The sequence below is a fragment of the Schistocerca cancellata genome, chromosome 1 (genome assembly GCF_023864275.1).
Source record: "Schistocerca cancellata isolate TAMUIC-IGC-003103 chromosome 1, iqSchCanc2.1, whole genome shotgun sequence".
NCBI classification, from domain to species: Eukaryota; Metazoa; Arthropoda; class Insecta; order Orthoptera; family Acrididae; genus Schistocerca; species Schistocerca cancellata.
In genome coordinates this window covers 866,105,071-866,122,902 of record NC_064626.1, presented here as the reverse complement: position 1 = coordinate 866,122,902, position 17,832 = coordinate 866,105,071, and the positions used below count along the sequence as shown (strand labels likewise).

The 17,832-nt window shown below is 40.7% G+C and overlaps 1 protein-coding gene across 3 annotated transcripts in view; it reads right to left on the bottom strand.

The window, feature by feature from the left end:
- Positions 1-17,832, bottom strand: part of LOC126189637 (DDB1- and CUL4-associated factor 6-like) — a 202,828-nt gene that overhangs the window by 132,810 nt on the left and 52,186 nt on the right. For all 3 annotated transcript variants that reach the window (XM_049930961.1, XM_049930960.1, XM_049930959.1), the window contains exons 4-6: positions 12,557-12,735; positions 12,182-12,317; positions 11,902-12,062 (exon numbers count right to left, since the gene is read on the bottom strand). In XM_049930961.1, coding sequence (XP_049786918.1) covers positions 11,902-12,062; positions 12,182-12,317; positions 12,557-12,735 — 476 coding nt within the window. The remainder of the gene's footprint in view (positions 1-11,901; positions 12,063-12,181; positions 12,318-12,556; positions 12,736-17,832) is intronic.

Below are 17,832 nucleotides of genomic sequence, written 5' to 3'. Positions count from 1 at the left end.
TACATAAAATACACCCCATGCACAAAATATGTCCTGGTACTTTAGTTTCCTTGATTGCTGACTGTGGATAATGTGCATTATTAGCAAGTTTCTTTTTGTGAGGTTACTGCGCACTAGTTTAGCAAGTTATACCTCCTAGCTAATAACAGCAGCATACCACAAGTTCAAAACCTGCACAATATGAATTCAGCATACAATTTATCATGTAAAATTTTGGAACATGTGATTAGGATAAAAGTGAAGGAACTTGGTGTGCCCACACCCAATGTAAACATGAATCAAGAACAAAAATAGTGTAAATCCAGGCAAGGGTATACATGCAATTTTAACAGAGAAATGTAAAATGCAGCTGAGTGGTTGTAGTCTAGATCACTTAAAATGCATATTTCTGTGATACACAAGTATAAATACAACAAACATGGGGAGTAAATTACCAAAACATCTGAAGTTTAGAAACGAAAATACCAAAAACATTAAGTATGCAGCAAAGCTAACATACACTGCATTTAAGATCTTTCCAAAACACATCTTTTAGTACGAGTTGTTATTGTAAACTCTTAGAAAATGACATTGGTGGATAAATAGGCTACCTACAGATTTTATCTTAGAGTTAGCTTCCGATGTTATTTAGTAATTGATTGTAAATACAGCATGTAAACATTTGACCCCTCCACCCCCAACCCCCCTCCCTCCTCTCCTGAAATCTTGGTTGTGGTGAAAGACTGATCTGTAGCGTAGCCTGACATTTAGGTTAGTTCTATCGATAAATGTCACAGCCTTCCCCAGTATGGAAACCATAAGCTGTGCCTGGTAAAGTGCATAGTTATTTTGGGCCATTGACTCTCAGCCCACAAACCAAAATTCATAATTCTATGTCAGTTTTGAGTCAGTGTATAATCATTACTGAGTGCACAATCTATGTACAAGTCATTAGTTTTCAATCACCCTGTAATGTAACAGACACAGATAAACATTGAATTTTATTAGGTACTACACAGAGTGTCCTATCGGGGTTGCAATTGATTTTCGTAATTGTAAGGTTGCACAGAAAGATGTTCATTTTTTCCATGCACTGTTCAAGACAGAGAATTATTGTGAAGGTGGTTCGATGAACTCTCTGCCAAGCACTTAAGTGTGATTTGCAGAGTATGTATGTAGATGTAGATGTCGGCTATAAAATTTCAATATTATCAAGCTAGTTCTGGCTTTGGTTGCTAAAAAAATATAAATAGTTCAGTATTTGCAAGCGACAAATCAAGAGTTCACTTCAGTTCACTGTACATCTTCCCTGAGTTCACTTGTGCACGTAAGGCAGCATTATTCACACTGTTTGGAAAAAGTGCAAAATGTTCATCAGACTTCAGTTAATTTCGGTTTTTATTTATTTATTTTACCCTCAATCTTCCTCTCTGTTACCAACTCTAGAAGAATATATTAGGTGTTCCATAAACTATGTCCTAGGTATGCAGTTTGCAGTTTTAAATGTTAATATTTCTTGTTGTTTGTGTATGCATCTCAATACATCTGCATTCGTGATTCTTACTGCCCACAGCACTTTAAGCATTCTGTGATAAATCCACATTCTTTGCTTCTGGCATATTTAATGTCCATCCTTCAGAACTGTGCAGAAATACAAACGAGATGTAGTATGTGACAAATTCAGCTCTAGCAGCTAGGTCTGTGCTAATCAGAATTTTCTTGAATTTTAATATAGCATTATTGGCGTTCTCTATGCAACATTTTATCTCCATATCTGAACTGCAATTCTCACACAGCCTTGTTCCCAGGTACTTAAACTTGCCTACTGTTTGTATTGCCACTGAATCATAGATTTGCATTTGTAGAGTAGTCAGGCTGTCATGTGGCACTCATAAAATATGTTTTTTTGGTGTTGATATTCAGACCTATATCACTGCTTTAATCTCCTGCTATAATTTCAAGTTGCTGTAGATCATCTAAACTACCAGCAATCAATACTGTGTCATCAGGACAGTGTGCAACATTTTTGATGAAGACACATCAACCTTTATGCCTTTTTCTGTATCATCAAGTGCTTCCTGAAAGATACTGACTGAGAACAAATTGAGTAACAAAGGTGACAGAACGCATCCTTGTCGAATTCCTCTACACATATTAACCAAGTCAGTAACTTCATTATCAGTGGGAGTTAAAGAGTACAAAAAGTTAATTTTTGCAGTGGTGTACATTATTTTATAATTGCTCATTACATTCAATAATCAGAAGAGGAAGATTAAAGAAGGGTTTCGAAAAAACGGAAGTATACGAAACGAGTCAGTATGTTACAGAGTGTTAGAGCCCTAGCTCTTTCATGCATCTCCCTGCCATATTTCAGCAAGATGATGATCTGTCAGATGAAAGAAATGTGCGGAACCCTCCAAAAAATGAGAGACGCTACTACGTCTGGGCCTGTATGTTTGCTTGTACACTCCTGGAAATTGAAATAAGAACACCGTGAATTTATTGTCCCAGGAAGGGGAAACTTTATTGACACATTCCTGGGGTCAGATATACCACATGATCACACTGACAGAACCACAGGCACATAGACACAGACAACAGAGCATGCACAATGTCGGCACTAGTACAGTGTATATCCACCTTTCGCAGCAATGCAGGCTGCTATTCTCCCATGGAGACGATCGTAGAGATGCTGGATGTAGTCCTGTGGAACGGCTTGCCATGCCATTTCCACCTGGCGCCTCAGTTGGACCAGCGTTCGTGCTGGACGTGCAGACCGCGTGAGACGACGCTTCATCTAGTCCCAAACATGCTCAATGGGTGACAGATCCGGAGATCTTGCTGGCCAGGGTAGCTGACTTACACCTTCTAGAGCACGTTGGGTGGCACGGGATACATGCGGACGTGCATTGTCCTGTTGGAACAGCAAGTTCCCTTGCCGGTCTAGGAATGGTAGAACGATGGGTTCGATGACGGTTTGGATGTACCGTGCACTATTCAGTGTCCCCTCGACAATCACCAGTGGTGTACGGACAGTGTAGGAGATCGCTCCCCACACCATGATGCCAGGTGTTGGCCCTGTGTGCCTCGGTCGTATGCAGTCCTGATTGTGGTGCTCACCTGCACGGCGCCAAACACGCATACGACCATCATTGGCACCAAGGCAGAAGCGACTCTCATCGCTGAAGACGACACGTCTCCATTCGTCCCTCCATTCACGCCTGTCGCGACACCACTGGAGGTTGGCTGCACGATGTTGGGGCGTGAGCGGAAGACGGCCTAACGGTGTGCGGGACCGTAGCCCAGCTTCATGGAGACGGTTGTGAATGGTCCTCACCGATACCCCAGGAGCAACAGTGTCCCTAATTTGCTGGGAAGTGGCGGTGCGGTCCCCTACGGCACTGCGTAGGATCCTACGGTCTTGGCGTGCATCCGTGCGCCGCTGCGGTCCGGTCCCAGGTCGACGGGCACGTGCACCTTCCGCCGACCACTGGCGACAACATCGATGTACTGTGGAGACCTCACGCCCCACGTGTTGAGCAATTCGGCGGTACGTCCACCCGGCCTCCCGCATGCCCACTATACGCCCTCACTCAAAGTCCGTCAACTGCACATACGGTTCACGTCCACGCTGTCGCGCCATGCTACCAGTGTTAAAGACTGCGATGGAGCTCCGTATGCCACGGCAAACTGGCTGACACTGACGGCGGCGGTGCACAAATGCTGCGCAGCTAGCGCCCTTCGACGGCCAACACCGCAGTTCCTGGTGTGTCCGCTGTGCCGTGCGTGTGATCATTGCTTGTACAGCCCTCTCGCAGTGTCCGGAGCAAGTATGGTGGGCTGACACACCGGTGTCAATGTATTCTTTTTTCCATTTCCAGGAGTGTATCTTGCCTGATAAACACATTCAGGCTGTGGTAACTTCACAACTTAATCATTACAGTTCTCTAGCAACCACTGTCCATATTTTGTGAACTCTAAAAATGGATAATTCATGATGGAATGTAACAATATTATGAAAAGAAAAATTGCTACTCACCATATAGTGCAGATGCTGAGTTACAGATAGGCACAACAAAAAGACTCACAAATAAGCTATCACCCAAAGAGGCCTTTGTCTAAAATAGACGACAGACACAAATTCATGCAAAAGCAACTCATTCGCACATGACTGCAGTCTCTGGCAGCTGAAGCCACAATGCTGGCGGCAGCAGCAGCAGCAGTGCATGATGGGAGTGACAACTGGGTGGGGGTACTGAGGGAGCTGGGGCGGGGATGGACAGGGATAGTAGGGAAAAGGTGGGGGGACAGTGAAGTGCTGCTGGGAAGTGCACAGGGATGAGGTGGAGAGAGAGAGTAAGGCAGCTAGGTTAGTCGAGAGGTTAGACGGAGGGCATGCCCACACAGAATGCAGCACAGTGGTTGCAGCTTAGCTTGTAGATCACATGGCCGATTTCACAGGTAGCCCTGCCTTTGGTGGGATAAGTGATGTTTGTGAGCGGACTGGAGAAGGTGGTGATGGGAGGATGTATGGGACAGGTCTTGCATCCAGGTCTATTACCTGTTCCATACATCCTCTCACCACCACCTACTTCATTCCAGTCACAAACATCACCTATCCCATCAAAGGTGATGTTTGTGTGAAACCAGTCATGTGATCTACAAGATAAGCTGCAACCACTGTGCTGCATTCTATGTGGGCTGACAACCAACAAACTGACTGTCCACATGAATGACCACCGACTAACTGTGGCCAAGAAACAAGAGTACCACCCTGTTGTTGAGTACACTGCCCAACATGAGATCTTTCATTTTAATGACTGCTTCACAGCCTGTGCCATATGGATCCTTCCCACCAACACCAGCTTTTCTTAACTGTGCAAGTGGTAACTCTCCCTGCAATATATCCTATGTTCCCATAACCCTCCTTCGTTAGTCATTGTCCTCACCCATCCAGCCCCTTCCCTGCTCTCATTTCAGCACTACACAGCACTCATTCCCCCAATGCACCCAGTTTTTTTACTTCTCTTCATTTCTTCCTCCCCCCCCCCTCCACCCCACCTCTCACCCCCAACCATTCCATCTCACCCCTGCCCTCCATCTAACCTCCCGATTGCACCTAGCTGCCCTAACCTCTCTCCACCATGTCCCTGCGCGCTCCCCAGCAGCAATTCACTGTCCTTCCCCCTCCCTGCCCCAGCCTCCTCCTTACCCCCACCAAGTTGCCACACCTATCATACACTGCTGCTGCTGCTCACAGTGTGGCTTCAGCTGCCAGAGACTGCAGTCACGTTTGTGTGAGTTGCGTTTGCGTGAGTGTGTGTCTGTCACCTATTTTCGACATAGGCCTATTGTTTTGTGAACTCTCACAGAAATACCATGGAGGGAGACTATCCTGTAATACATTTAAGGCCAATGCTGACTGAATTCCAGGAAATTTCTTGACCTTAACTGCAGCACATAGGAGCTTAACAAAGCTGGAAGTTATGTCCAGTTCTGTAACTCTAATTGTTAGAGTATTTTCACCTGGTGTAGCAATTTTCACTAACATTACTGTATGTTCAGGGAGATGCATTAAAAACATCTAAAGAAATAATAAATATATCTGTGGAAGATAAGGAAGATAGAGTCATTAAAGTCTCCAGTACCCTTTATGATGCTAAATACAAAAAATTAAGGGATTCAAGTTTAATGTGTTTGAGTAAAAATAGAAGAGCGTAAGGAAATCAACTTCGAGGTTCTTTTTTTGTGCAGCAGAGTATCAACGATGAAAGGTGCAGAGAAAGTAAAAAATGTTTGGAAGGAAAAGTTTCTTGCATCTCATTTCTGAGACACAGAGTGTTGTTCTCAAAAAGCTGGAGCAACATTCCGAACAGCACCTGAAGAAAGTACTCTACCCAACAATAACCTATTACTCACATCCAGTCATTTTGTCAACCTACCATACCTCCCTTACATTGCATTGCATATTTACTCCATTTCACACATAGCCAGAAAATTTCTTCACCTCTCATTAAAAGAAAGTGCTACTGAAAATTCCAAGGTTGTCATCAGCCTATCTAGCAAAAACTTGAACTCTGCACAAGTTTTAGTGCTCTCAAAATGCCCTCTCCTTTAGTCCCAAATTCAGATTCGCTTCAATGGAGTAATAAAGGAGTTACTTTACTTGTTACTTTCAGAAGAAGTATTTCCTTAGCCCCCACCCTATGGACTACATGCTACTAAAAGCATGCACAGAACCTTGCCGCACACAGTTCCAACCTTTCTTCAACCATGATCTGTCACTCTGTGCTCCCAGGCACATGCAAATTTCCAGGAATTCCTCACCACCAACCTCCCTTCACCATCCTTTCCCAAATCCTTTGCAATCAATCCATAATTACATACATGAAACTAAAAGCTACACGTTATGGCCTTAAAGCCGACTGTGACCTCATCTAGTTTGCACTGGACGATTGTCATGAATCGAAGTGACTGCTTTTTATTTATTCCCCAAGTTCCACACAACTACTTTCATTTCCAATGTGAGTGCTTAAAATTCTCCAGCAGGAAAACATTCTGCCTTCATTAAAAATAAAATCTGCCTTCATTAAGCAGAATCTCTAACCAATTGTCTGCAGTCTCACTTAAGACACCAGTCACTTTCCTCACCCATCTACCTCTCCCAATTCCTGTCCCATTAGCATCACATTCCTTACTTCTTACTGTGGGTGCTAACCCATAATTTTTTCTGCATTGAAGGCTGAATCCACAAACAAATCTGTGATACTAGAATGACATTTTCACTCTACAGCGGAGTGTGCGCTGATATGAAACTTCCTGGCAGATTAAAACTGTGTGCCGGACCGAGACTCGAACTCGGGACCTTTCCCTTTCGCGGTCAAATGCTCTACCAACTGAGTTGCCCGAGCACGACTCATGCCCCGTCCTCACAGCTCTAATTCCGCCAGTACCTCGTCTCCTACCTTCCAAACTTCACAGAAGCTCTCCTGCGAACCTGAAGTTTGGAAGGTAGGAGACGAGGTACTGGTGGAATTAGGGCTGTGAGGACTGGACGTGAGTCGTGCTCAGGTAGCTCAGTTGGTAGAGCACTTGCCCGCGAAAGGCAAAGGTCCCGAGTTCGAGTCTCGGTCCGGCACACAGTTTTAATCTGCCAGGAAGTTTCAAATCTGTGATACTGCGAAATGTGTTCATATAGTTCCGTGTTCATATAGTTCCATTCTTTGCCAACTTGAGTAAATCCTTCCTTTTGTTAGTGCAAAAATGTGCGCTGGATGGGTGCTTATGGCATCAGAGCAGACAGGAGCTCAAAGTCTACAGAAAGGTGCAGTGTGCCATGGAGCTCCATCCATGGCGAAGTTTCATAATCATGAGACTCAGAAACTAAGGAGATCTATGTATCAAACAGAATCGTTTTTTTTTTTTACTCTCAAAAGTAAGAAGGGTCATTGCATGTTATTAATTGGTTGTAGGCATTTATTACCAATTGGAAGTTAAACCGACATGTAATCAGGATAATGAACTCTGCTTGTGAATCATCTAACAGCGCATGTTATTATGTAACAGTAGTCATCTCATGGAAAAAGTCTGGTAGAAGGTGGGGCCTCTCCAAAATGACCAAGAAGACATCATCAAGAAGGAGAAAACCCTCACACTTTCCACTTACTCAACACCAAAAACATATAGTCCAGTTTAGATTCTTTGGTAACACCTTCACTATGTCGACTGATGGAAAGGAATATTTCAGCTTTTTCTTCCACAACATCAAAATCTTCTCCTAATTATACTTCCTAGACGTTGATCTCTACCTCTTAGGTGGCTCCATAAGAACCTCTATTCTTATTTAACATATTAAAGAAGAATAGTATACCTATACAAAGGCTGCTATCCACCCCACATTAAAAAGACTGTAACCTACAGCCTTGTGTCTAGTGGATGCGGCATCTGCAGTGGGAAGCAAGAGTTGCCAAATATACCAAATCTTCACAGGCACACAATATCCTGACTAGCGAGGCCACACGTATTTCATATGCCATCTTTACCTGTGTCACCAACAAATCTATGGCCACTACGAACAGACACTGACCAATATTCCCCTTATCATCAAATATAACACAAACTTTGAAAAACTAAACCACATACTTCAGCAAGGCTTTGCCTACATCTGATGGTGCCCAGAGATGAGGAATATCCTACCCAAAAACCAATCCTTTCAAGTCAAAGTTGTATGCCATCACCCAAACAACAACCTACACCATATTCTAGTCCATCTCTTTGTCGTTCCTGATCATAACCAGCATGACATGGATTATTCCCTTGTAGATGACTTAAGACTGGTTCTACACACACACACACACACACACACACACACACACACACACAGTCACATCTCCCAGCCCTATGCTCTAAACTTGTATTTGCCTTCCTCCTCTTCTCTTCCTTCACCACTAACGTACTCTACCTATCTCCCTATTTCTCATCTATAGCACTAATGACTTCCGCATGCATAAAATTGTTTGGAATTTCTTGGCTGGTGGTAGCAATGCATATGACCTTGGCATGCATGTTTGCTTCATCTCCTGTAATTATGCAGCACAGGAATGGGCAGTGCTAGCAAGCTCAACTATATACTAAAACATAGTGCCACGAACACTGACTTTACTCAAAAGCCCCATGTGCAACCAGTATACATCTGCCCAAGTCAAAGACCTCTTCAAAGTATCTGTGTAACACTTCTCCCACCAGATTGTGTGTCACCACCTTCTTGAAACCGTGCTCTGCATACTTGGCAACCTGTCGGATTTCATTCAGCCTGGGGGGGGGGGTTAAAGGCTATATTTCTAGAAGTGCAGCTGCCCTACAGCATATATATAGGATGAAGATCAGACACATTACATAAAACATTTATCAGCAATGTGTGCAAATGCCGCAATCACCTGCTGTTGGCCTAGTGGGAAATTCTAACATCTAATGTATATTACAGCCATAGGACCTATGATTACGTTACCGTATTTACTCAGATCCAAGCCGCACTTTTTTTCCAGTTTTTGTAATCCAAAAAACCGCCTGCGGCTTAGAATCGAGTGCAAAGCAAGCGGAAGTTCTGAAAAATGTTGGTGGGTGCCGCCACAACTAACTTATGCCGTCGAATATATGTAGCGCTACACAGGCATACTTTGTAGGCACAAAGATAAATACTGGCACTAAATCCTCTGCGTCATTAAAAAAAAAAAAAAAAAAAAAGGTGGAAGACGAGCTTTTTTTACTCCGCCTCGAGTTTTGACCACTGCATTTTCATACATTATCCAACGAAGTAAATACAAATTCCGTATTGTTCATCTTCGAATGTAGCAGCATTTCAATGTACTACGAAAATCCGACTGGCAAGACTGTTTGTGATGTTTGTCAATATGGCCAACTCTACGTTCTGAATTTTTTCCTACCTGTGAGAAGAGATGGTTGCTAATAGGAACTTCTATGAATTGTGAATCACATGCAGTATTCTCTTCACCATAAGAATGATAAGAATATAAACATTTTGCCATGTATTGTTATGTGTTTGCTGCTCTCTCATTTAAATCCTGTCTGCCTAATAAACTACGAAACTAGAGTGAGACAACAGCAAACGCAGAAGAATATACATATCATGTCATGTTTATATTCGTATTATTCTTATGCCTAATAGTGATACAGTCAGAAATGAAGCACAGCAACTGACTATATTTTTAAATCTAAGATGACTCTAATTTCTGTGCAGAATGTAATGTACTAAAGAGGTGTCTGCAAAGATCTTCAAACAGAGAAAAATTTTCGTTCTACTCTCGTTCAGAACACCTTCTATCATACGCAGTGTATTATTTGGTTCTTGTTGATCATTATTAAAGAAAGCAGCAGTGTAAGTAACAACAAATTGCAGTCTCTTGCCATTGTTTCGCTAATGAGACGATTCCTCTCTTTTTTTTTTAATTGTAAGTGGCGGTAGTGCGCACAAAAGCAAGCCATGCCGCGAGCCGCGAGCCGCGACAGGCCCTAAACACGCACTATCAGAATGCGACAAACAATGCATGACACAGTACAGTAATGCATTTTCAGCTTAGAGTGACATAAACACCTATAACAAAGAAAATGGCGCTTATCAGATCAAAGAAAAGTAAGCAATCAATTCAAACCAGACGAAGCAAGTGAAAAAGGAAGGGTACCCATACAAATACGGACGGAGCGCCTGACGCATAGCAATGGCTATCTGCTAAAGCTTAACTGCTAAGGGTAAGACTCGAACCAAACTACTGTAGCTGTATCGTCATTCATTCGACCTAAATTGTTTCTCATATTACAGTGGACCAACTTTGTTTCGATTTGGAGATGTGGCCTAAAAAGTTTCTCTCCCCTTGAATTTAGAGTCTCAAATTTCAAGTGCGGCTTAGATTCGGGAAAATTTTTTTTCCTTGATTTTGAGTCTCATTTTTCAGGTGCGGCTTAGATTCGAGTGCGGCTTAGATTCTAGTAAATACGGTACTCTTATAAATATCACTGTAGCAAACTAATGGCATCACAATTATCCCAAGGAGTTTTCCTCATGCTCACATACATCTCACTCACAGTATTAAACACATCTGCCCAACAGTGTTACACACACACACACACACACACACACACACACACACACACACGTGTTGCTATACAGCTATACAGAATTGGCTAGAAGCACACTGCCAGGGTTTCATATCGGCAGGTGGACTACGGTGGGGTTGGGTAGTGTCAGATGATGTGGGTAGAGGGTTACAGAGGCGGAAGGCAGGAAGAGGGGCTGGAGATGGGTAGCTAGTAGCTCAGAGGGAAGCAGCTGGTTTTCTGGTTGGGTTCTTCCCTCCATTACCAGGTTTTATGAATTACATAAATGGGAGTTATCCTTGCAACACATCCTTCACTCTCATAACCCAACTGGCCTCAGTCTCCATTAACCCACAGTCTGCCACCTTGCAGCCAACTTTATCCCATTTCCCAGCCTATTCCTTCCTCAAGTTCACCTCTTCATGTCACCTTCATCATGTGCCACTGCCCACCAGCTCCGACACCAATGCATCACATGCCTAGCCCATGCACCTGTCACCCCTTCATCCCACACTCCAGCAGGAAAACCAGCTGCCTCTCTCCAAGCTGCTCACCCTCAATCCCTGTTTCTGCCCCCCCCCCCTCTCCTCCCCCCCATACTCATCCCATTGAACACAGCCCCCACCCCACCCTAGTCGACCTGCTGAGCTGCAATCTAGCCGATACTGTGTGTGTGTGTGTGTGTGTGTGTGTGTGTGTGTGTGTGTGTGTGTTCTAGCTCCAGAAAGAAACTTGCTAGCTTTCGGAATAAATTATTTCTTTTTCATGTGTGCCGTTCAACGACTCAACACTTCCACTTTCTGGTGAGTGGTCTTTTTTACTTGTGTAGCTTTTAGATTCTGCCATAATTTTCCTACTACTGGAGACAGAGTCTGTAAGGATATGGCAGTTATGGAATCAGTACCATGATGTCCCTATCGTACCGTCCCTATCGTACCTGAATTTCAAAATTTTTTAGCCTTGAGAGGAAGATATAACACAGATTGAGGTTATGCTGCCATGCCTCAAGAGACCCATTACATTAATACAAGTATGCAGCCCTGCTTCCCAAAATAAAAAAAATTAAAAAAAATCCTGTTTAACTGAAATGTCATGGATTTATTTATGTTTATTGTAATCAACTGCCAACCTTCAAGTTCTGTGATGTGTGACCTACTATGTGGCCCACAATAGAGTAAGTTACAACAATCACATTCATATATGTTAGCAAAATATTTTTCATTCTTTCCACATAAATACATAACAATCACATTCGCATTAGCAATTTGTACTGTAATTTTATTTCAATTAAGCCAGCTAAATTTTTCTTACCTTGACGCAAAAAAGATAGAGATGGTCAGATGAGTAACTGACAAGGACATCTTCGCCAGCTGGACTAAAGCAGAGTGACGTAATACGAAATGATCGATTCTCAAGTCCAGGTACCGTGAATGAACAAAGGGGCCTCAATGATGATCCTGTGTCCGTCCAACCTAAAGCATTTCCTATCTGTTACATTGCCATGAAATATATCATAAAAACAGTATTTTAATAATTAGAAATTTAACCAAGTCAATTCTGAAATCAATTCAACAACTTAAATTAGATATACCTGATGCTTTAGTTCCAAGTGTGCGGCGATCAAACATTCGCACTGTGCTATCTGAGCAACCAATTGCCAGCTGGTATGGTGCTACTGGGTTTACAGACAATGCCGTAACTGCACGCTGGCATGATATAAGAACATCCTGTAATATAAACAGTATTTTTGAAAGAGAAGTAAGGAGAGAAGCATAAAAGACAAAAAAGACATAATTAGAATAAATAGGGTTTTAAACCCAACCCCCCTCCTCTCCCCCAAGAATGTAAGACCACAAGTTGAGCAAATTGCAGTGTGATAAAATGAGCTGAATGCAAATACAAACAAACATTTATACAAATCATATCTATTACAGGCAAACTGAGGAATCTTAAAAATAAAACTTACCTCCTTGCATTGAGGTTTATTGCATCGATCCTTCAAGCGTAGATCGAACCACCGAACAGTGCCATCTTCTCCACAACTCAGAAATGAATGAGGATCATTAGGAACAGTGACCACTTCATATGTTGTACCAGAATGGCAATTAAATTGGTTGTAAAATGTCTCTTGTTTCCTAGTGAGATCTGAAAGTTTCAAAGAAAAGTGAAAATTAATATTTTTTTCTATTAGTTTCTTGGTGTCTCCCACACCCAAACAAAACAGAAACAAATTAGCTACCACAAACAAAACACTGAAATAAATGTGTTTAGTACAAGAAGGCTGTGTTGAGCATATGTTGTGGTAATGAGAACTCCAGTCAGAAATAGCAAATAAATTACGAGTACAAGCCATCACTTACCTAACATGTGATGCATAAACGTTTTTAAAGATCAGAATGTAACACTCGCACTTAAGCTTGTATTCTATTTCATCCTGTATGTCATAACATAACAGTACTGAAGCTCAAAACCTAGTGTAATTTTCTGATCTTCAAGTACGCTTATGGAACACCCAGCACTCAATTGCCAGTTAGTGACTGCCAATTCTGCTCTTTTTGTTTGTTTGTCGCTTTCATGCGTTAAAACTGATATTCAAAAACAAAGTAAAACATCCAATACAATTATACTAGTCAGTCCTGTATGAAATACAACCAACACTAAGAATTGTGACAGCACGCAATCGGATATCATGGATGTGTAACTAGTCAATCCTGTACGGAATACAAACAATGTGAAGAGTTGTGACAGCACGCAATCGGACATCAGGGATGTGTATAATTGAGGCTTGCCAGAAACTAATATAAATAGGTGTGTCACAACACAAAAGGGACTAACGAATTTGAAGCTGATTTGTGATATGTCAACTTTTCTCGGTGACATTGTTTACTGGTATGCTTTTGTGTATACAGCTGGACTCCATGCCATGAGTACACATAACAGTACAACTCACAGCGCCTAAAGAAACAGACTGGTTCAATCTTCAAAATACTGTGCATAAAATCGAAACAATTCAGCTGTGTACCAGGAAGTAGACCATTAATTTAGCTACATTGTTTATATAAATGCTATTTTTCACTTGTGTAACATTTTACAGGGGCTCCTGGACATTGGAGAGACAATTTTGTGCCGTCACTGTGTGAGTAACAAGTATGTTGTTAATCAAGCATCATACCATGGTCTGGAGCCACTGAGGATGTTGATCTAAAAATCCATTAATAACCAATAACGAAAAACATAAGAATGTATTACTCACTCTTGATTCTTGTAATGAAAAATTACATTTTCTGTGATGTTAAAACATTTGTATGTGTGTGTGTATGTTTTTAACTTGTTGCCTTCTACCTATATCATGTACAAATGCAATTTGCATGAAAATGCTGAGAGACAACATGGTCATCTGGATGCACTTTTTTGTCTTGACCACACTTTTATTTTTCAACAACCTCAGGCATTTCGACTTTCCATCATTATCAAAGGCTACAAAAATACAACACCAAATTGGTATCAGGCAATACGATATATTTCACCATTGATAACAGACATATTACAACAACTAGAATATGGTTTCCTAGCTTACTGTGCCATATCAGTCAGATAAAAACATTAGATACATTTTATTAAATCACAGATTTCATTGTTACAACATATAAAATGATTTCATCAGTCAATAGGAAAAAATCTTACCTTCATAGTCTCGGATGTTATTGAATTTAGCATATGTTAAAATGAAGTACTAAGTAAAGAACACACAATTTTTTGTTTTCTCCAAAAAAATTTCTACTCCAAAGATGACACTGCGCATACCATTTTGAAGATGTGAATTTTGGAAAAAAATTTAAAATGCTGTATCTCTGGAACAGATCTAAATATTAAGTTGGTTTTTTTTTATTTGAAAGATAATTCCTTTATAATTACAAAGAAATCAAAGTTCTTTTACTAAAGCATTCTAAACTTTTTTTTTAATTTATGGAAGTTTTTTTTCCAAAATGCCAATCCCCCCCTCTGTTGATTAATATCGTATAGTACTACATTACCTGAAAAGGAGAGCTTCCACTTTTAGTTTGAACAGGTTTTATAAGCAACTGAAATTTTTGCCATACATAAAACCTCTTTCATTACCACAATATCACATGACAGGGACATTAAAATCAAAATCTAGCCTTATTTAACATAATTTTAGTTTTGAAAGATGAGTTTGAGGCTCATTTTTCAAGCATTTTAAATGGTTCCAAAATGTATGTGAAAGGCCCAAATACTTAAAGGTTTCAATTTATACATCTTCTGTGCACTCTGTTTTGTACTGAAATTAGCCAGTCAATGAACTAAAAAGGTGTTCCACTGCTTCAGTATCTTCCTTTGATATAGAGATGCCTTCCTGGTGAACCAATAGGAACTGGAGCACTTACACTCTTCAAAACATCGTGAAAGGAAGTGAGCACCGATGGCATTGTTGCTGTCCTTCAGCTGGAAACCTATATCCAGCAGCTGGTGCATGTGGTAGCATAAAGTTCACTACAATTTCATTTAACTCATAACTTGTGTCTATAATCTCTGCAATGCGCCAGTCACAGTCACACACACATGCCACAAACATCCCCCTTCTCAGGTTGTGAATCTGAATATTATCCTGCTGTTTCTGAGGTGTTGGCCGGACAAATAAAATTTCTTCTTTCTTTCTCTTAAAAGTGCGTGCAATGTGAGTTTGCCCATCACTTTGAGTCCAAAAATATGTCTTGTGAATTCCTTTTACAGGAGTAGCTTGTTGGGACCATTCTTCTTTTTCCTGCTCATGGAATTCTTTGATTTCCTCTTTGGACAAAAGAATGAGGGCTGTTGACATGTAAAATATCCCGACTCTCGTAAAATCCTAAGCATTCTGAATCGCAGCTGTGTTTTGTCTAGAAAGATTATGTTTTGTAGCATAGTGCTTCAGCAGGCCTCCTACACCATCACAAGGCCCCTTCCTGTGACCAGTAACACTGTATACCCACTCAGTTGGCACAAGCAACTTACTCGATTCAAAGAGACTAGGAGCACCATCAGAAATAATGAGGATCTTCTCTGCCCGTTTGCAGTTGAAGAATTTTGCGCATTGCTAACGGAGCATGTGCTGAGTCACGTCTTGTGTCCTCACTTATAACTGCAATACTTGTGGTCTTGTTTTGAAAATATGCCACTCCTGTAAAAACTGAAACCTGGTCATTACTCCAATGATACCCATGTACTTCTTGTGGGAGAATTACAGACCAGTTCTCAGGAAAATCACAGTGAAGCACTAAACACAGTTCTTCAACCAGTACACACCCTTTTATTTCTGCAATGTGATGTTGTTGCAATTTCTTCGCATGCAGATGTGTTATTGCTTTCACTGACCATTTACCAAGTTCATCAATGAAACTGTCAGAGGCAACAGTTTTCTTAATTAGTTTATTTTCCTCCCACGTCGCATATGTAATTTCTGCAGAGTTATCTGCTACATCTTCCAGGCCAAGTGTCTGTACAGACAGTCCTCCCTTTCCACAGCAGTCACCACATTCTTGAAAAAAAAAAAAAAAGTGTCTTGCTTTACATCACAGACTACTAAATACTTCACATGCCCAACCAAGGAATCAAATGTCATGTGCACCAGTAAGTTCTTCAAAGTTACCACACAAAGTTCAAAATTCGCACAGTACACATATAAACAGACATCTCTAGGTGGGTGTGGAACTACCCACATAGGTCGTAGAGCATAAAATTTTGATCTTACAATACGTGAAGTTGTATAGTTGCTCTTATAAATTGCAAAAGTTTCTTTAACACTGCGAGTCATATTAAGCACTTTCACAACTTTTGACCTTATAGTGTCTGTTTTTGTTGGCACTCTGGCGAGAACAGTCCCATTTATCTTCCGGATAAAATTACCTGCACTATTTGAACTTTAGCTGCTTCTACAGGATGACCATAATAGGGATCTGGTCTTCCAAAGACTCCTTTTACAGACCTCACATTTCTTGATTTGTCTACCATGTACTTTGATACTGATGGAATGTGGTTCAAAATTGTTTACTTTGAAAATGTCTCTGGAATAATAGTTAAAACTTGCACCTTTTCACTGTAGGATGCACAATATTCAACAGCTGAATTGATATCTGTGAAAACTTCATGGTAAGAGGTGCAAGAGTGCTTTGGTTCATTTTCTTCTGAAGATGGAATTTCTGCTTTGAAGAGTGTGGTCAGTTTTGCTGTAGTGTATTCATCTATAGCTTTAGTAATTTCTATGCGCTTTCCTAATGCATAGAGCTTATGACTCAACTTCACTGACCACGGTTTCTTAACAGGACCTGTAGTTGATTGATTCAGGGTATATAATTCTTTGTCTATTGATGCCAAATCTGCATCATCTGCACCATGGGAGGCTTCACCTTGTTCAGATACTATCATTGTTGTTATTCTGTCAAAACATTTAGAACACAAAAAAGTTGTCCCTGGAAACATCTTCACTTTGAAACAGAATCTTCAAATGAGAACACTTATTCCCAACCTGAACAAAGTTTGTTTTTTGTTTGTCTTTCATGGATATGCAAATAGTCAGCATACTTCACTCTCTTGTAGCCCCAGTCAGAAGACATCTCAAACAGTCCTTTTCACAAAACACACTGCAATTGTGTTAACTGGCAAATTCCTCACGAAAACACAGAACTCACTGGATGGTCTCAGATTTCTTATAAGCCTCTTCAGTAAACAAATTAGCACTGAACAACTACAATACAGAAACCTGCAATGAACAATCACGACAAAGAAACTGACAAGAAACTACAACAAAGTGTAAGAAATATCTGCAACAATGCAAGTGATAAGAAATAACTGCAACAAAGACAATAGAAATAAACATTGTACCAAACAAATTAGTAACAAACAACTACAGTCACCAAGACATACATTAGCCTTGAAAGTTAAAAAAAATATTTTTAAAAATAAAACTTGTCCAATTTAAAAGTGGAAGCTCTCTTTTACAGATAATATGGTACTAATGGTACTAATCAACAAAAAAAAATTAATTTTCCTGGATTGGCATTAAAAAAAAAAAATTCTGTAAATTATTAAAAAAAATTCAAAAGCAGACAGGAAAAGAACCTTGACAAATATGTCCAAACAGAGGATACCATTGTAATCATAAAACAATTATCTTTCAAATAAAAAAAACTCTAACAAACTATCTAGAACTGTATAGAAATTTTTAAAAAATTTTCTGAAATTCGC